General features: G+C 36.9%; 1 protein-coding gene across 1 annotated transcript in view; it reads left to right on the top strand.

Moving 5' to 3' along the window:
- Positions 1–21,089, top strand: part of MICU2 (mitochondrial calcium uptake 2) — a 142,295-nt gene that overhangs the window by 105,802 nt on the left and 15,404 nt on the right. Inside the window, exons 5-8 of the mRNA XM_057368528.1 lie at positions 1,450–1,497; positions 5,674–5,756; positions 11,015–11,077; positions 19,351–19,448. Of these exons, the coding sequence (XP_057224511.1) occupies positions 1,450–1,497; positions 5,674–5,756; positions 11,015–11,077; positions 19,351–19,448 (292 nt within the window). The remainder of the gene's footprint in view (positions 1–1,449; positions 1,498–5,673; positions 5,757–11,014; positions 11,078–19,350; positions 19,449–21,089) is intronic.

Genomic DNA, 21,089 nt, shown 5'->3' with positions numbered 1-21,089 from the left:
TTGTAAGCTAAAAAAATGGAGTAGGAGTTCTTTCTATGTTTATTTGGTTTCAAACTTGTAGAAAGCCTAAATGCTTCATTTAAGAATACAATTCAGATTTTACAGCAATGGAAATAATCATTTGCACTCTTGCAATGGCAGAAATATTAGAACTTGTAAGCAAGACAAAGTCTTTGAGATTAAAGTCTTTTTTATTTCCACGACGTATTATATAATTGTAGTACTGTGCTGATTTGCACGTTTCATGTTGGTTAATAGGGTAAAAAGCCCTATTTTGATGGAAAGGAAAGCTGAGATATGGAGTCACAGTGAGTTGGCAAYAGGATCAGCGTTACACCTCCCTTTAGCTAAGACTTGTTTTCTGATTTTCAGACTCTTGCATTTAACAATTTAATATTTCTAAGTTCTGGAACTTAGAAGTGTTAAGTCACTATCTGAGGTCAAATACAAATGCTGTTGCTTCTGCATAGTAGTTTATCAGAAGTTAATTGTTTATCACTGAATCTTAAGTGGATTCCTTATCTATCAATTAACTAAATATAAATTACAAAAATAGTTAATCCTTGCCTGGRTAGGCAGGTTTGAACTTCATTATTTTAAGCAGCTTCAGCATTATACAATGTTTAGCTCACAAGTTAAAAGTAGCTCAGTTATTTTGAAAAGTGATTTATAAAAAAGCCCTTTACATTTTTTTCCCCAAACATTATTGCAGGGCAGATGGTTCAGATTCTGTTGTTTAGCCACCCTCATTCTGCACTCTCTATCTTTAGCTTGCACACTCTATTTTGACGCTATCACATCTTTGGTTTGTTCAGGCTTTTCACTTAAGGCAGTATTTCAAAAGAAAACACTGGAATTTTCCTTCAAAAGGGGGGAAAATACTTTCAGCTTGTAGAAAGGACATGTTCCTATTTTTAAAAAAAATAAGAAGCCTCCCCTTGGCACGCAGCCCAGCAGTACTATCAGCACAATCTAGCAGCTTGGCAGCTTTGCGTGTTGCCATGTCCCCTTGAGAATTAGAGGGAAGCTATTCTCCGCCCTTTGCGAGCCTGCCAGAGGATGGAGGACTTTGATCCTTCAGGGTAATGTTRGAGTAGTTCTCCTCCCAGATACTAAATGTGACAAAGTGCATTTAATTTATTYGCCTTTTATATAAACATTGAATGTTTTCAGTGAGAATCCAAAGATTTAGTGTAGGCCTTTTGTTAAAACCAAATAAACCTTACTTTCTTGGTTGGACATGAACATTGATGAGTYTCAGGTTAGGGAATTTTACCTCCAGCATACTATAAACAGAAGTAAAAACTTTATTAAATAGTAACATGGSTTACTTTAATATATGTATTTAATGCAATGTCAAACTACATTTTTTATATTWGTAAGATCTTTCATGTCTTGCTGTAAGTTTTTGGTTTTTTTCACAAGTAATATTTTAACTTTTTTTTTCAGGATTGATATCTTATGCAGAGTACCTGTTTTTGTTGACAATCCTTACRAGTAAGTATTATGTATTTAAAATACATAGGCACACTTAGCTGCTAACATCTTACCAGGAACTTTTTCTGTTATTTTTTTAACTTCTCAATTTCTGCATTATAGTCAACCAGAAAAAACTATTGCATATAGAGTGACAAACTATTGTATAGAGCTGATAATGCGTTAATATAAATGGATACCCGTGTCATCATTGGTCCATAGAAACACTTCAAAAATCATGGTACTACCTGCACCACGGAATCAGAAAAGTCTTCTGAGAGGGAGAAGATGCTGGTTACAGAACCACACAATAAGGGTTAGAAGAACTGGATGGGAAGATAAATAATTTTTCTTCTGGATGGTAGTTTTAGTCATTTTGGACAGTGAGACATTAAAAGTATAGCTCATGCAGTGGTGTGAAAAGCTCTTTTAGTATCTCAAAGGTTGTTGCCCTTTTTATTGTGTTCAGATATACAATGGATGCAATACATAAACAGCAGAATTATTCCATGTCTTTTTGTCTGACTTTTAAATCTTTTTTCTTTATCCTCTGTTCCTTTTGACTTTTTCTCCTCCAAGTATTGTATATTTATTTCTGCCCCTTTCCTTTGCTTCCTCGCTTTTTCTCTCAGGCACTTTTTTTAAAACAACTTTTGTTTGGTACTTGCTTTATCTACAAACAAGGCATTTTTTGAGTTTGTGCATGGAAGTGATCAGGGATTGTCTGGTATTTACTCTGTGCTGCGCTTTCTACCACCCCSTTTTGTTCTGATGTGTAGGCAATGCTGAAAGATACCAAGATTTGAGATGTGTGCAATGAGCATTAAACAGTGAGACTCCYAGAGCAGTAGTGAAACCTTCCATATTCACATCCATGGAATATAGTCCACATGCAGTCTCATTTGACTTACTTGTACAGGTCTAACATTTTCAGCAAGGGGCAAAGCCAGGCGTAATAGGTTTATGGTATCAGTGGATGGGGAAAGAAGAGAAGGAAAGAGTCACTTCTTTCCTGACACGCTGTAGAGGCATGACCCTCACATGACCCTCATCACTTCCTTGGCTGCAAGATCCATGGCTGGGGATTAAACAAATTGACAAATTTTCCTGGCTCTAGAAATCCACCCTCTCATGGTGAAATATGACCAGCATGAGTAACGCTGGTCTCCCAAGAATGGAGAGAGTGTCCAGCTTCCATCAGTACTCAACCTCTTGCATGGTTCAGATAGCCCTTCTGTAGCTTCTTGTTTCTCAGCAGAGCTGCATTAGTTCCTGTTACACGGCATGAAGGGTGGGCAATCCCTTTGGCTACTTCAGTTAGTACACAGCATTAAATTATATATGTATATCTATGCATTAAGATAACCTATTTTTGACATACAAATACGCTGCTTCAGAGCGATGACTGTCCCATGCTACATGCTGCTTGAATATGAGTTATACCGCGTGTTCAAGTCGCTTTTAAAATCCAAAATAGGAGTTTAGCCCAGTTAGGATACTGATTTTAAAATGTTTGTTGCAACTCAAAAAGGATGGATTTATGTTAAAAAAGGACAACCATGACAGCCAAATTATGACTTCAGAAGAATACCTTAAAGTTGCAGGAATAGGTGCCAAAGATTCTATTTCTTGAGAAATTTATGGCAGCTGAAAGTGAATTAATGCTGAATTATTGGCTGAAACAATTAGAAAATTGAAGTAGTACCAGAGCAAGTTGTTTYGCTTCTCCAGGCAATCAAGTAACTTTTTTTTTCACAGAATTTGTATAGGAATGCATTGAACTGCAAAAACAAAGGCATCTTTTTATGCAGGATAAAAAGGCAGTGTTAATGTTGCTGCTTTTGTTACCCAGAGTGTTATCATACTGATCAATTTGAAAGCAAATGTCAACAAGTGTTAGTGCCTCTATCTTTGCCTAACAAGTATCCCATGTCAGTCAGCCCCGAGTTACACAACCTGTCTCTCTCACTAGTGAGAATTAACATGAGATTTCTGAAAGCAGGCATTATTATTTAAATTACTTCTAAGTCGCTGACAGTGCAATAGGGAGATGGGAAAAGAGTCATCAGACTCCTGGTTCAGGACACTACTGACCAGACCATGCTGCCTGTCATACAAAATCGAAGTTTGTAACAACACTGAAGTTGAAAATGTAATTTTGTGGCAGACAAATGTTTTATTTTTTTCCCCATGACCTTCTTTTCTCTTTTCTGTGTGCCTTGTATCATCACTATCTTTTTTGTTCCAGTGCTGCACTGAATTTCATTTCTATCAATAGATTAATGGAGCCCTGCCTCGTGAAGAAGCCCAGGAACTGAAGTTGTCATCTTTACTTTGAGCTTTGTTTCAATTACCCAGTCACACAAGTTGACAGCTTGGTCAACGCAGGAATAGTAGGAGAGGAAGCACCTAGGTCTAACATGCATTCAGCCAGGATGAAGCTGTTCTGTTCAGATTTTGGAATTTTGCCTGATTCTAATTAAATACAAATATATCTGTGGTAGTCTTTGAACTATGCTTATTTTACGAACACATACCTTTGGGGTTACATCATATCAGATAAGTATGTCATCTCTGAACAGTATAAGCAGATTTAGGTCTATATTTTCACTAACAGCTCTCTTATCTGAAAATTGGAACACAGATGGTATGAATTGCTATTAAATACATCAATTACTTTTATTCTCTAAATAYGTTATTGGATAGCCTTTTCTTGCTTTTGTACTAGTAACACAAATTTAGAGTGTGGCATTTCCATGGAAAGGAAGACAGTTTTGATTATTAAATCAACCCAGTTGCTGGGGACAGTTATGCTGTGCAGGCTGCAATGGTATTTATAAAATATCCCTGCATCWCAAGATTGCTTCACACAGAACATTAGTCGACTGCTGAAGTTATTTCTAAAATGTAAAAATAGTMCTTCCTTTAACCATCTTGTTATAACTTAAAAGGAGTGGGATATTCCATTTGCAGAAAGACCCTCTAAATTTGTGCAATTTGCAGAAAGACTCTCTAAAAAAAAAGAAAAGCAGGGCTTAAAACTTTAAAGAATGCAACTAGAAGAATGTATTTACAAAAGCAAAAGGCATTAGAGTTTTTTAGAGATACTGCTTCGCTGCCCTCATGAGTCCAGCATTGTGCTCGGAAGAATCAATATATTCCAGAGACAATAAGCCCATGGMTTTCATATTAATGCCTGACATGACTGGGTTGTGGAATTAATTCACCTGCTCCAGAGATCACTGGGATAAGGGCTTGCTACTGCAGTGAACTGTAACTATATTTCAGCAACATGCTGCTCCTGTGTGGGCTCACTAATGATCAAGGCCACCTCCTGTAAGTGAAGTAAGATCAGGAAATCGTGGGAAGGAGCTCGAAACAAACCATGTTTTTATATTACCTTCAAGATTCAGAACTCATTGCATTTTTRTGTTGAAAAGAAACATCCACTCATTGAAGGAAGTGCAGAGTAAAATTGTGCAGAATTCCTGAAAAAAAACAAACAGCTTGATGGGAGTCATACCAAACATGCTTTTGCCAAAAACAGACAGAAAGAGCAGTTTATTACAACACAGTAACATCTGAGAACACTGTTTAGGGAGGAAGGAGAAGGGAAGGGAGAAAAAGGCTTTGGGCTAACACAACAGGAGCAGGAGCCAGGAGAGCTGGCTGCATTCACAGCATCAGTGTATCTGCAAGAGAGACTGCACGTGCTGGCATACAGTCATCAAAGTCCTGAGGAGCATACTAGCTCTTTCCACCAGTGTGGGAGTAGTTATTGCTTATGAAGGCAATTTCCACTCTTCTCACCTGAAAAGGAGCTCTAATAAACAAGGCAGAGCTAGACTGCAGAAGTGGCATGGGAGTATAGAGATATCCCTTGGGAATACCTCAAGATTTGGCCAGTAAGAGACACAGTATTGTCGTTGTGTTAAGATGGACATTCACAGCTGTACTTRGGCACTGCTGGCATTTCTTACTTCRCTATTGGATTAATTATCCATTGAAATTATAATAAAAAAGTGTTTAAAATTTGCTTATATKGGAGGAGGTGTGTATGGTTCACTGGTACGTATACACATATATGTGCATAACAATGGAAAATTGAACCATAGTCAATATTAATTTTACAATCAATATTTGAGTACTAGTATGAGTATTGATATTGCAATGAAGTTCTTTTGCAATTTATTGCAGAACCCCAGACTGGACTTCAGATTGCCTTTAAAATGTTGGATGCAGATGGCAATGAACAAGTTGAAAAGAAAGAATTCTTTAAGGTAGGTGTATTTACATGCATGTTAATTTTAAAGCATTTAAAAAGATCYATGGGTTATATTTGCTAAATGAAGATTCATTAAAATCATCAAGCCTATTTTTCAGTTCAGTCATGATCATATATTTACAAAAATACATTATATGAAAGGAGCACATAYCAAAGTATTGTGATAGGAGTACTTACCATATTTGAATCCACTTTTATAAATACTACCTTTGAATTTTATCTAAAAATCTTCTACTGGGAAGGTAGGACTTAGTGTACATCCCTTAATCCCATGGGCTGCTTTAAATAATCATCTGGAAGAGTCTTCTGTTTTCTAAGTTGTTGAATAATTTCTTTGATTCACCATCCTCTTTTGGTTTTTATTAACTTTGCTTGCTGTTGCAGAAAGGTTTTTATCAATTCACACTTTTAAACAGCAGGTTTTTCCCATATTTTATAGAACTACAAGGGAGAAAGGTAGATGCTTCAAAAAGTAAGAAAATTTTACTCTGATGTTTTAAAGAAAAAATAGACTTAATTATATAGTTTATTCAACTTTTCAATATCTAACAGGAGACTAAGCACTTCTTGTCAAAAGTTGAAAGCAGAATTAAAAATCATAACTTTTAAGAGAATCCTCAACTTAATTCAGATCCTTAATTCATATTGGAGGTAACTGGAGAGACAATTTTGTAAGAAGCTGGCATGGCTATTACAATTCAAATTGTTTTCTCTCACTAGGATGAAGTTAAAGCTGGTCATGAATGCAYAACTGTAGAGAACCTTAAAATCTAAAATTTTTAAAAGTGGACCTGTTGATAGAAACACATTTGATTAGCACAAATTTATTTAGGTGTACTTTCATAGCCTGAAACTCTGAAATTAATGGTACAATAGCTGTTCACTTATGTTTTGCACTGATCACCTTTTTTCAGTGAATTGTCTCTTAGCAAGGTTCTGATTGATGAGTCATACTTCAAATCTGTTCTAAAATGTTGTAAAAATACTTTTAGACTTAGTAGTACTATTTGAAAATAATACTTGAAATCAGATCATTTACCAAGACAATGTTCTTAGAAGCCTGTAACTGAGCCTGCAGAGCCTCTGGTCATGATGTAACCCCTGCTAGCAACTAAGCCACAGGCAGCTGTTTGTTCTCTCCCTGACAGCTGGATCAGGGAATCAGAAGGGTAAGAGATGGAAAAGGTTAATAGGGAAAGCAAAAGCCACACACAAGCAGAGTAAAACAAGGAATTAATTCACTGCTTCCAATGGGCAGAACAGGTGTTCAGCCATCCCCAGGAAAGCAGGGACTGTATGCATCATAGAAAGTTTCTAGATAGCTAATAAATTAGTCARTCGTGTGGCTAATCTCTCACTTGTCTTGTCCCTGTTGGCATCTTAGGAAAATATATCTGAACTATTCTATAGTGATTTTCATACTATATTTGAMAATAACATCAGGAAATGTGTGTAAGGAAAGTGCAGTGGAAGGGGGTAGTGAAGAAGCAGGACTTAGGAAGCAGTGTCTGTAAGCAGGGTGCAGTGGGAAAAGAAATTTCATTGCTACTGCATTTTCTTGCTTTGTCACCTCTTGTTCACCCTACTTCTCATCATTATCTACTGATAGACATCTGTGTATGTCTGTGTTGTCTGATTGGCTGATTTAGACTGCAGGGTCGTTGAGGTAAAATCTTGCCTTTTGGTTTGCAAAATGTCCGTCATTCTTTGATTCTTTGACTTGTGCATATCTCAATTCTCACATGTTGCTGAATGAACAAGCACAAGATTTGTCAAGCAGGTCATTCAGGAAAGGGAGATGGATGAAAAGAAACTCCAATCCCAGTCCTCAGTGCATGTGTTAACGTGATGTATATAGGCTGTTCAAACCTGTATAGATCAGATGCGTAAGGAGATGCAGAATTTCCCAGTGCTCTCTGCTAACAAAAATGGATGTTCGAGAAAGGAGATCTTKAATGTAATTCCATGGTTTCAACAAGAGAGTTTGTCTTGTCCTCTGTTGGGTGACAGGGAATAACGGGTCATGCAGACACCGATACGATGAGCAATGATCACTTTATTTCTAATACCAGCTCTTCTTATCTACTTTCATAAGCCAACCTCTCTATATGAATGGCAATTATTCATTGGTTAATTTAGCAGTCGTCTATCACTTCTCAGCATATGATTGGTATATTTGCAAAGGCGTGATTTGTATGCCTTGCACTTTTCATTCAGCGTTTTCAGCATTTTGCTCCTTCTTCAGTCATTCTTTGTTCTTCAGTTGTTCTTTGTTCTTGCTTCTTATTATGTTTCTTCTTCATGGTCAGTCCAAGGTACATGTTACACTGCTGTAGTCACGTCCTTCTCTTTCCCATCCTCTTCTATCTCATCTTCCTCTATCTTGTAGTCTGGGTTGCTCAGTAAAAGCAATTCGTGACCTCGTTCCCATAAGAACCTGTCTAACAGAGATCCTTCTACAGTCCTCCACAGCCTTTCCATTTCAGTGCGCATTTTCCTCATTTCTAGGAAAAGTCTCTCYCTTCACAGGCATACTCTTGTTCTGTCTTCCCAATTTCTTTGTGTTGAAGCCAGTGTAATTCTGCTTCAACCACGTTTCGGTGGTAAGCAGTCACAATACAAAAGACATTTCAGTTTTAGGGCCAAGGTGGTTTTGTTGCTTTGCCCTGCAACTCYAGGGTGAAGAAGATGAGGTAGAAATGGCATGTTCACAAATGCTGGTTGCCACCCTTTAATCAGCCCCTGACAGAGTGARGAATCATTTCTCAGAGCCGTGTTATCTGCATCCCTGTGAGGACAGTAAGATACTTCCGTGAACTCTGCACTTKCAAGACATTCACTTGAGACTTGGTGAGGGGGATTTCCAGACACATAATAACCCATGCACATTAATATGAGACCTCCCACCAAGAATAAGGCTACCAAAGTTCTCAAAATCCCCAGCAAGTAAGGAATTTCCCTAACTCTCTAACTCTGTCCTGATTAAARATGCCTAAGTAAAATTAATGACAGTTCAAAACTATTGGGAATGTAGGCAGAGTAGCTCTGATGGCACACACAGGAGGTATATGACTTAGACTTTTTAAGTAAGCTGTCTTACACACTTTTCCTGAAGAGCAGACACCACAAAATACTTGCAGAGCTTTGCCTGGGGCTGAATGAACCAGCACCCAACACTCAGCAGTTATGGTGGTTTGGCACAGAGCACTTCTGTAGTCCTAAAGCATCCACAAGCATTGATCTCTCTCAAGCAACTGGAAGATGTAAAATCACTTTTTTTTTTTTTTTGAAGACTGACATAGTCTTTCTGYCAGAAAGGCTTGTTCAGAACAGATTACCTCTGTCTTTAGTAAAGGCTTCACTTGGGCTTAATAGATCTCTTTATCTTTAAATTAGCCATTAGTATAATAAGTGGTGAACAGATATAAATATTAAATAAAAATAAATGTTACATGGAGGAGTCCATTTCTTGAGGGCAGAGTTCTTCTCCCTCTGTAAGTAGTTGCTTCATTGTGCTGGAAAAAAATCAACAAACTTCTGGAAATAATTTCAAGCACTCTATGAATTTTGCATAGAATGTAAGAAAACAAAAAGTGAAATCTTTCAGAATGCTTGTAAAAATAATTATTCTGTGTGTCTGTGCTCTTTAGTAGCCTCTGCAAACTTTTTTGAGAGTCCTTTAGAAATAAAATCCAAAAGAAAAATAATCATATTTTCTCTTGTTTGGAAAGTATTTGCAGTTCTATTTCTTATGTGTGATCAAAAGATTGATTTTTCAGGTAAGAAAAAATGTGATTTTTCTGTGAGAATATGGACAAGCAGTTGTGGTTTCATCAGAGCTCTATAATGCTATTTTGTTGTGAAGAAATTCATAATGCTTTTACTGTACTAGTCATTTGTTTTGCAAATGATGAAAAATTAAAATTACTTGGAGGAACAAGTGCTGTTTAATTGTCTTGTTTTATCGCATTTCTTTGGACATGACATTCAAAACTAATAATAGAAAGAAGCTGAAAAAATTAGGATARAAAAACAAACAGACAAACCCAGAACAGGTGAATTACTGAAAATTTGAAGGTCAAGGAATGACATTTGGCAACCCAGTGTGTTTTTCTTAGTATTTACAAGCTCATACTGCTTCTCTGAAGAACAATTAAAAAAAAATAAAAGAAAAAAGAAAAAAAGCCCAAAGGAGAAATTTWAAAACTACTCAAAATAATGGCTATGAAAATTTGGTAATGGATTTTTCCCAGTTTTAATGGGCAGGTTGAGGAATCACTCAGAAATGTCTGAGAAACAAACCAGTAGTTTTGAAATCCTTGAGATTCAAAAGCATCTTTTCTAAAGTCTCCAAATCCAGARTGATTGGTGTAAGTCCATATCTCTACTTGAAATGTATTAAGTCTCTTGTTCTTTCATTTCTGCTGTCTTTTTGAGGATTCATGCAAGTGTCTGAAAGGTAGGTGTACTTCATGCTGTATTAAATGACTTTTTCATGTGGTGATGTTCATCTCTGAAGCTGAAACACAGTCAAAGAAACCTTGCAGCTCAGATATACTTGAGGTACTGTAAATTAATGCACTGTTTATATTACCTTAAAGCTTTATTTGGAACAGTGGAAGTTATGTTTTTAAATGTGAGTCGTTTCAGTAATTCTAAAAATCTTCTTAGCTAATACATTCACAATAAATTTATTCCAGGGGTGGAGGGGAAAACTCAAACCACAGTCTGCCTAATGGCAGTTCTGAAAAAAAAWGTTTTCTTATTTAATTGAATTATTCTTTATTGTTAGTTGTATAGTACCTCATTTGAACAAGTACGTTTTTCATGTCTAGAAGATCATGTCTGTAGCAGAACTATGTAAAGCTATGTAGAAGGACAGCATGAAAATSAGGATAATTTTTATTTCTGGAATGATCCTTGATGTTATACCCCAGAGTTTCAAAAAACTTCTGAAGTGAAAGCTAAGCTTCTAGTGCAAGAAAATCTCTTCTAAAAATAGAGTAAGCACTGGGCTGCAAGAGATAGATTAATGTTTGCTTAAACTAACCACAGYAGATAAGACATTCCTGGGAAAAAGAGTGTCGGAATGGCAACGTATACTCAAGTATACAAATATTTTGTCATGACTAGAGAACCCTGTAGAAATGTATAATTAAGAAAAGGTGCAATCAAAGCAAGGTTTGGAAAAAGATGCCTATAAGATCCAATTTGTAATTTTTCTATTCTTTTCTCATGTTTCAAAAAATGCAGCTACAGAGGATCATTGGGAAGGAAGATGACTTGAAAGCAGCTGGAGATGAAACAGTACTTCGGGTATGAAATAGAGATATCTTTTYCTTACAAAAACATTGTCATGTTTCCCATGAACTTTTTAATTTTTTCAGAGTTTTCAGGTATGTATATAAGCCTTAGTATTAATGCTTTAATTAAATGAAAAGGCATAATTTGCTTTTCTTCAACTGCTTTCTAACTGGGGAAGAAAACTATTTGTTATTTCTGAACCTTCTGATGAAATGTAGGCAATTAGTGTGTGTCATGACTGTGTACTCACCAGATTGTTTGGCTTCCATGAGCCTCTTTTGCAAAGTAACTCTCTTCTACTTAACGAAAAACCCAGAAAAAAACTCTGTATTGCCATATGAGAATAGAAAGCTTTCCAAATGGAAATTGATAGCTTAAGCTTTCCTAAGGCTTCTGTTGCAATAATAATAACCTATTCTGACRTGGTTTGATGCGTGGTTATTGTCACGGAGGTGACAAAGGCAGGTATTATTTCAGTCAAGTCCCTTCCAACTTCTTCGAAGTACTTCTGGAAGTCCTTCACTTCTAGAAAGAGATGACGTAAATGCAGACCAGAAGAAAAAATCCTAGAGCCTGATCTTGCATCTGGGAAAGAAATTTGGCTGTTTTGCATACCRTTAGCAAATGATAAATATATCTCATTAATTAAAGGGATAGGTCAATTCCTGCTCTTTTCTGTCCGTTTTCTCCTGAATACAGCTACCTGTGACCTCCCTTCTTCTCAGAGTCTCTTCTTCAGTCTTCTTGTCAGCCCGGAGGTGATATTCCATAGCCTGGGTGACATTGAGTGAGACTGAAAATAGAGAGGGGAAATGCTGAGCATACTGACAACACCTCAGAAGGAGCTGATGAACCACGTAACAAGCRATAGGACAAGTGGAGATGGCCTCACATTGCACCAGCAAAGGTTTAGATGGATATTAGGAAAAAATTTTCACTGAAAGGGTGGTTAAGCACTGGAACAGGCTGCCTAGGGAAGTGGTGGAATCCCCACCCCTGTTCAAAACACATGTGSMTGTGGTGCTTRGAGAYGTGGTTTAGTGATGGWTTGGCAGTACTGGGTTGGTGGTTGGAGTCAATGATCTTAGAGGTCTTTTCTACTGTGAAGGATTCCATGATTCTAAGGAAGGGGAGAGTACAGCTGCATTATCTCCATCTAATACTGTGAGATGCAGCTTGTATCAGCAATTTGCTTTCAGCTGTAAACTTACAGTTTACATTGGGCATGAGACAGCGGCTGCTCATGTTGGAAGCRTTCAATGAGGAATTTATACAGGAYTCTGCTTTGTAAACCTATCATGCATCAGCAGTTCCTACAAAGAGTAGTTCATGTTCTTTACTTTTTCACCTGCCTGAGGAAAAAGTGGAAGTGGCTATTCCTAACACCCTTAACATTTATTAGGCATAAACTGTCTTCTTATTCACAAAAGTTTTCCTCCCTCAATGTGTATTCAGACTTCAGTTAAAAATTGTTTGATTGACTAGCAACCATCTCGTTTCTTGAATCTTTTCATCAGTCACCAGATTAAAATAGCTAGGATTAATAGGGTTGTCTGCTCCTCAAAACCTATTTCAATTGAGACTTAACTGCCATGACAGTGAAAGAAAAAGGACCTTTATTCTGCATGAATGCACAGGTATAGTATAAAATTTCCAGAGAAACTTTGATACAGTTGGACAGATTAGTTATAAACACATAAGCTTTTTGTGAGCTAATTAAATACCTGAGCCAGAATGTCTCTATTTTGTTTTTGTCTTGCTTCAAAAATTTTCTTCAGAGTTCTCCATTGAGAAAAATCTGAAGTTATTGTAACCTGAAAATGTTATTTAATACAGTTTCTTAGAAGATTATAAATGGAATTATAGTATGAAAGAAGAATTACATAGCTTTGGGGAGTACAACTAACCTGAAATTATTCTGGTCTTTATATATTTATAWATTATATTCTTTATATATTCTTTATATATTATATTCTGGTCTTCTACTTGGCAAAATCCAAATTATCGTATTTCTCCYAATTTTTATTTTTCTTCCTTTCTTGGTCATCTATTTACTGTGCGGTGCTGCCATTTAATACTTATCGAGTTACTATATGATGAAAAGAAAAAGCAGTTTGCTGTGCTCCCAGGGTGCTTGTAGCTCTGCCTTTTTTACTGAGGCTTTAACTTACTCACCTAAAATTCAAATTTTCACCACTGAGTAATGGTCCTTGAACGGGATTACAGTGGTATTGGTCATCCAGATACATGTATTTCATTTGAGGGCTTTTCTTTTTACCTTATTGTAATTGATGCTGGGAAAAAAAAAGAAAAAAAAATCAGCCCAGCTTTAACTGACCCCATATTTTGGGAGGTTCCATGCTGAATTTTGCAGTGCAGGCAATCTGGCAATCACATAGCAGAGGTGCACACGGTGAAGGAGAGCTGCAGTCAGACTTAAAAGACTGGAACTTGATTCTTTCTAATCAGACTGGAGAAAATTTGCAGAAGTCAAGAGGGGCAGTGACTCTCAGCTCGAACACCCTCCCCATAASCCAAAGGAAATGCTCCATCTGGCTTCCTGGCAGAACTGTTCTTCATATGAAACAGATTGAACACATGATCATGGTTCATGGAAGAGGAGAGCCAAACTCCCTGCCTGGAAGTGGTCTAGATTATAGTAGGAAAGTGCATGAACTAGAAGATTGGGTTTATTTTGAAAAGGCGTTGCCTGGTGAACAGCACCTGTTGTTTYTGTGCTACTGCCCTGAGTTCTTAAAAGGATACTCTTAACAGTGTAAGGTGCTTTAATATTCTGGCAGTGAAAACAGTGCTAATGGTGGCAAATATCTACTGGACAGACCAATTGTCTAGATYAGGGACTTTGCTCTCAGGCCCCTTCAATTTAGATTAATGAGTTATCAAGTACTTTCAATACCTCCCATTTTATGTGCTTTATGTAATGGGTAAACTTAGAAATTAATTTTAGTTCGTCTTAGAAAAAGGACAATACAGAGTGTTCTATATTTGTTATTGAAATGAAATTAATGTTGGGAAATACGTGCATTCTCTCGCTTCCAAATGATTAAATGTAGGCATCTGGATTCCCTAGTGAACACATTTTCATACAAAGCGTGATAAGTATGATTGGAAGGGGGTTTTAACATATAACTAGTAATTGGGGACACAGCTACTAATCTCTTTTAAACAGCAAACTTTTGAACTAAAATCGGGTCTGACTATATGCAGTGTACTTTTAGACTCACACATTAATAATTTTCTGTTGTTTGTGTATCAGTTGTTCTAGCCTGTCTACTTCTCTTTTTTTAAATTTTTTTTCCTGTGGTTCTGAAAGAGGTAGATTACATTACTCRTTCACAGATTTATCACTGCTTACCTGGTCAAGACAAGTTTTTACACTTAGACCTTCGGACAATGCAGGATTGTGATGCATCTCCTCAGCTGCAGGAACTGTGCAGGTCATCATAACGTGGCCATCTGCTCCCTAGAATATCTAATTGGTTTTAAGTTTTCTACCCAGTGCTTCAAAGTCTACATAGCTCAGTATGACTAAAGACTGTGTGAAACTGAAGGAAGGTGGTGGTTGGGAGCTAATGCTCTTCCAGTGCAGTAATACCCTGTAAGAGAGGTGCAACACATCAAGTTTTACAAGAATCTAGTCCAAAACTAAAATTAATATCCCTCCCCAAAGAATCTGTCATTAATCTTGTAACCTCTCAGTTCAGATGGTTTTTTCTTGACCTATCTTCTCCCGTATAAATATGTATGCTTTGTATCAGCAATTTAACATTGAATTCTGTGAAAAGCCTTTAGATACTTTAAACCAAGGAGCAGTGTGATGTGCCTGCGTGCTTTAAGAAAGCTCTCCAGGCAGGTAAACCCTCTAAAGGACCAAACAGTCTGACACCAAAATACTTGTCTATTAAAAAAGTTGTAGGCCTATTTTTTACCTCATTTACAAGGAAATTATTTTATTTTTCCATGTGACCTGATGACATTGTAAGAGATGACATCTCAAGAGAGAAAAAGAAACATGTTTGAGCAGGGGTCTGGAGAGTTGGTTGCAGGCTGCCTGAGCCATTTTCATCACTAAGAGCAAGAAGGTTTGCACATGCTGAGGATGGATGTGCCTGGTCTTTGGGGCCAACTCTGCCTTGGTCAGAAGACTTCATAGCACATCACACCTCCCRAGGAGAGGTCCTCATTGTGGAATCTCTTCTTTTGGTGCAAAGTAATACTTTTTAAGTATGCCACAACAGAGAGGCAGGGCCTGAGTTGCYGTGAGGAGCTGTCCCCAGCCATGTGTAGGAGCTGCTTTCCCAGGCRGCCAGCGGGACATCGGTCCGGCAGCCCCAGGCTTTGCAGTGCAACAGTGCCATTCCCTGACTGCTTGGCACRGCCAACCTGCTCACAGCAAGACAAGTTTCAACCTACTCTATTTCTGGCATAAAGTATCTCCTGTGGCGTCTCCTCTCAGATTAGTTTTAGCCCCTTTGGCCAGAAACCATTTTTATTCTGTCCCTCCTTATAAATTGATGCAGAACTGTGGGTGGTGCACTGGAACCTGAGGATGTTCATGAAGTAACATGTTGTTCATTACTAAAAACCCTAAGTGTACAGCAGAGTGACTCCATGGCATTAGTTGTCATTAAAAAAAACAACTGATCTTCCAAGTAATAGAAATATGGGTGTTATTGGATGCTGTTYATTGTTTAGAAGATGTTCTATCAGAATTCTCAAATATTGTCTGTTATAACCTCTGAAGAATCAGCTGTGCACATTTCAACCGTTCTGCATCAGACTTGAGGTATTCTTGAATCYTACCTAGTAAGCAAGTATATTGCAAAATATGGAAAAACTTTAGTATGGATTTACATTATGATTAAATGTTTCATTCTGAAGCCCTCTTGAGACTGTTTGGGCTTTGCCAAAAAAAGACTGCTTTTGGAGATCTGGATCTCCTGGTCCTACTAGCTGGCCTGTTAACAGTTCTTTTGACTGACTGTAACTGGTAGGATTAATTTCATAATGGACACGTCTTTTAAACCTTCTTACCAGAACTGAGTTGTAGGATATACCCCAGCATCTTGAAGAATCTCCAAATGACAGAAAGCCTGAATTATCTTGAGCAGTGTTTGAAGCTAGGCTGGCATGACTGAACTAGCAGGTTAAAAACAAAGAGCATTACAGAAAAATGGGCTCAGAAAAATTTGTAAATATTTAGTCTTACCTTTGAAAAGTTTTGGAGCATCACTAGCAGACAGAAACTAAGATATTGTTCTCTTTGCTCAAACTCACTTCTCTGCCCATTTTTCCATCTACTCACTCTCCTTCTGACTTAACTAAAAAAAAAAAAAATCAATTCCAAAATTTGTATTGTTTTTACAATATCTATTGAAATAAGACATTGCACAGCAAACATCATCGCTCAGGAAGCAAGCAAGAGAACAAGAAACGAATTGCAGATTTTAATCATGATAAATGCTTTCCAGTCATGCCTCAGGCAAATTCTGCAAGGAAAGGTGGTAAGAATCTACAGACAGTAAGTCTATTAACATTTCAGATGAGTTTTGAAAATCAGTTAGGTACATTATTCTGAAAATCCCATCTCACTGTGTGATAAGTTTCTTCTCAGTGGCACTTGTTGGTACTTGCTGCAGTTTCAGGTCCTAAATGTCAAAAGCTCAGTGGGGAGCTACAGGATTAGGTAGGTCTTTGCCCATGACTCAGTGTTTGCAGCATCAGGTCTCTTATGTTAACGATCTGTGTAATGTAATAAGGAAATAACTTGTGTTATCTGATCTTGCTTAAAAAGGAATAATTGCATAATTCAGCAGTTCTTTATGCTTTTCAAAAGTGTAGGAGGCGTTAACATTGCTCTAGGAATATTARCCTGTGTTTCTAATATGTACACACATGTTCATTAGTTCATAGACTTGTGTGGCATCAGATTGTGTGGTCTTTGGGATTCTTTGTTGGAGTCAGTGGACCCTGGAACACATCTGAGTTCCCAGTTGTGATACATGTCTCTGCCCCATCCCATGCTTGTATCAAGATGAAACTCAGACCTATGTGGTCCTTTCTCCATTCTGTGCCTCAGCATTCTGTAAAWTGCACAGCTCAGAAGAGTTCTATGGTGCACCTTCCCAGGGCTGAAGGAGCCAGGTACATCAGAATGCAAACTTTCACTCAGTTTAGATAGTKACTGAAAACTACTAGTCTGGTCTGCTTTACAGCTCAGGATTCAGTTACCATTTCATTCTCATTGCCAAGAGAAACATTCCAAGTGTAAGTTATTCTTTTACCCAAGCTCAGGGTACCCAGGAGGGCAAGGTATTTGAAATATTAATAGAATTCTGATTATCTTCTAACAAAGATTTCTCATGTCAGTACTAATTTATATAGATCAGCAGCAAAAGCTCCTAATGATTCTGTGGACAGAAAGGAATTATGTACTAACATGTACTTTATTTTAATAGCATTAACTCTAGGAAAAGCAATTTTTTTTTTTTTTTAAATTTTACCCTTAAGCTGTAGTCTCTGTGGTCTCCTATTGCATTTTATGCAATAAAATACAATAAAATTAACTCTCAACGTTTAACTCTCACTAACATGGTGTTTGGACATCTGCCAATTTCACTGTGGAATTTCAACTGATAAAGAGGGTAGTCAGCAAGTAGGTGCATATTTGTTATAAATCCAGGGATAGGCTTTGTCATCTTAGATAAGATGAGGTAGGTATTGTTAGTATGCCTTCTTCTAGCTTGTAACTAGAGAAACATGAATAGAAGAAAAAAGTTTTTTCTGTCACAGACTTAGTTTTGAAAATATTATTTTAAAACTCATTTTTTCAGTTTTTTTCAATACAACTCTGATTATAATAYGGAATCATTAAATTGGAAGCATTAAGTCGTGTAATCATTAATTCATTTTTTAAAATTACATCAGCTAATTAATTTCTTGCATTTTTCAAGTCTCCTTTAAACATGTAAACAAAACCTGCAAAAGCAGATTACAATCTCGCTGCAGTGAGGGATGTGTGGATTCTTCTCTGTTTCTTCTTAGAAAACTTTTCATTCTGATATAAATAGTTTGGGTTTGAATTTCAAATAAGCATACATGAATGTTTGACTTTTGGCTTTCAAAAAAGCATATACCAATGTTTATGCATCAGTCTTCACAGTAATCTGAAGTGTTTAAACTTCAGAAGGATGGATCTTGTGGGTATTTAAATATTCTTTGCCTGCAATTAGATAATAAAAGTTCAGTAAGTACAGTTTGCATATGGCTTGAAAAGTTTTTTTCTCTAGGTTCCCTCAAATATAACTCATATCACTGGCATTTAGTGAACTGTAGTTTGTAGTAGAATYGAGGAATGTTACTGCTTCTAAAATAACTAAAATAACTGTGTCACGTATGCAGTAAGCATGAAACAGAGCAAACTAATGGGACTTGTTATTGATGATGCTGAAAGCTAAATAACCATTAGTATTAAATCTYATGAATAGACTCTTGTCTTTCATCTTACCTCTTCAACCAGATAAAAGACACAGAGGCTATTTAAGATGTCATGAGAATAGTTTGCTGAAATACCTACAGACTTAAAAAAAATTCTCTCTTCATRTTGCTTAATGTTTTGTTGCATTCAAAGAAATGCCAGTATGCAAGTGCTGAAAGAAGAATAGAGTAGAAATTATGTGTGGGTTTAGGCTTGTTAAAGATGCTGTTGAGTTGAAATAGTGTGTATCCCTTCTCTGCAGTAATTTCTTCTCCAGATTTTAAAAATACTTAGAAAAGTCACTAACACTGAAAATTTCCAAGAAGCCCATACTAAAATAGAGCATTATCAATGTTTGTATTTTCCTAGATTCATTTATTAGCCCATCATGAATGTTTTTTAATGGCTGTAACATGTTAGAAATACCTAGCTCAAATTTCCTTGCAGATTCCAACTTTATTTGAGCCTTCTGTTCACTTAAGAACAATGGTTCTTAAAGACTTAACTTGCAGTCTTTTCCGTTTTAATAATAAAATACATTGATGGTGGTTGCAAGTTGTTCYTATCTTTCATACAAAATATTTAGAAGCAGATTTTATAATACACTGTTAGCAGTTGGTATGGAAAAATTGTTCAACTCTGAGATCCTATGTGATAGCTTTGGGAACAGTAATTAAATTTCAAGTATTTCTTGTGAAATTCTAGTTCAAATAARTATTTTTAGATTTATGGTGAATATGAATGATCATGCAATGCATAACAGTCATACAGTTCTTTTGCTTTRTAGGAAACAGAACTGGACAGCTGTGGGGTTAATACCGTGTTGCTGATACATTTGTTTGGAAAAGAAGGAAAGGAAAAACTTCGCTTTTCCAAGTTTTTCAGGTATTTTTTCAGCTAGGCAAGCCTAACAGGAACCAGTCTTGTTCCTATCCCCTGTTACATTACACCAATGCTGGCATTAATCTGACATCACACTGTGCTGATTCAGAAAATTAAGTAATGAAGTGGAGATTATTCATAATTTTGCGTTATTTATTTCTCCATTTAGCTCTTAGAGTCTGCTGTCTGTGGAAGCTGAGCACTATGGTAACTCCAGGGTAGCAATGGGCCAAGAGGGTTGAGACTCCCATTCTTGGTGACTGTGTGGTGGCAGTGTGAATTAGAACAATGTGATTCATGAGTATTTTTTGTGACCAAATCACAAAAAAAGTGACTTCTAATCAAATAAAAAATATTTTCTGAGCTGAGATACCTCCTTCCCCTTCACAGCTGGCATGGTAAGCTAGGCAGCTTCTACGCTTGCTTCAAATTCCAGCTTCTGTTCAAACTTTCCCTGTGCCTTTACCCTTTGAACTGCTTTTGCAATGGGACTGTGCAGATACCTCTTTGAATCTTGACACACATCTTGTAGCATGACATCAAGAGAAGATTATCTACATCAATATTACCTTTTCTRCAAAAATAATCAGTCATTTACAGGCTGCAAAAATAAAGCAGAATCATGTGTTTTACCTAGGTTTATATTCAGAAGTGGAAAATGTGTGGCAGCCCTCTTAAAAATGAATGTTTTTGCAATCAGTAGACTAAAAAGTGTTTGGCTCCAGTGGCTCTGGTACATACCAGTCTTCAAATAAACAACCTTTCCCTTTTGAAGACCTCAGCTCAATAGGAATCTAAGTGAGTAAAATAAGATGTCTCCAGCTCCCTTTTCTATAAATACCATAGATCCTCTCAATGAAACAAAAGGCAGAGAGCAYCAGTAAAAGGTTGTGTTTGTATATACAGTGTAAACTGAAAAGCCTCAGGTTTTAGATAAAATCCTGCATTGACCCAATGAGGCATGACATTGATGAAACTATGTACCCAGTACATTCAGAACGCACAGGTTAAAGACCTTTGCCTGCCACACAGATAGAGGCCTGTAATCAAAATCAAACTCCCACATCTTGCTCTTAAAATTTGTGGGATAAGTATAAGGTTTAATGCAGGTAATTTTTCAACAGTGGCAGTTATGTTTCGTGGGTCTGGAATGTGCCTCTTTATCACTGCGTAGACACTCCATCTCAGCTGCAGCGTGACAGTGGAGTTCGTTTAATACGCAGAAAGGTGAATAAAAGGATCGCTGTCTTTTTAACCTCTGTAAGGATATCACCTTTCACATGATTTTATTTGCAAGTAAATCAAGCACATCATTTCTGAGTTCCTATTGTTCAGAGAAAATGTGATTTCTATCTGATGGCCTCTCATAACACTTTACCTTATGCGGGAAGCGATTGTTGGCTGTTTGATCAAAGTGCCACACTGTTTTTACAAGAGATGACTGATGAGCTGTACAGACATAGATCATTGTCAAAAGCAGAAAATAATGATGGTAAATGCTTTTATCATTTTCCAAGTTCTTGCCTAGAAAGCTTTTCCATTGATCAGTGTAATACCTAGTAGAAAGTAGAGGTGATTAAGTTTGATTAGGACACACTAAAACTTGTCCCATTAGTTAAATACACAAATATTCCTGTGCTGCAG

This window comes from Malurus melanocephalus, unplaced genomic scaffold, assembly GCF_030028575.1.
Source record: "Malurus melanocephalus ecotype Western Australia unplaced genomic scaffold, MMel_1.1 scaffold_93, whole genome shotgun sequence".
Classification (NCBI taxonomy): domain Eukaryota; kingdom Metazoa; phylum Chordata; class Aves; order Passeriformes; family Maluridae; genus Malurus; species Malurus melanocephalus.
Note: the sequence above shows the minus strand (reverse complement) of the source record. Positions and strands in the feature narration are given on the sequence as shown.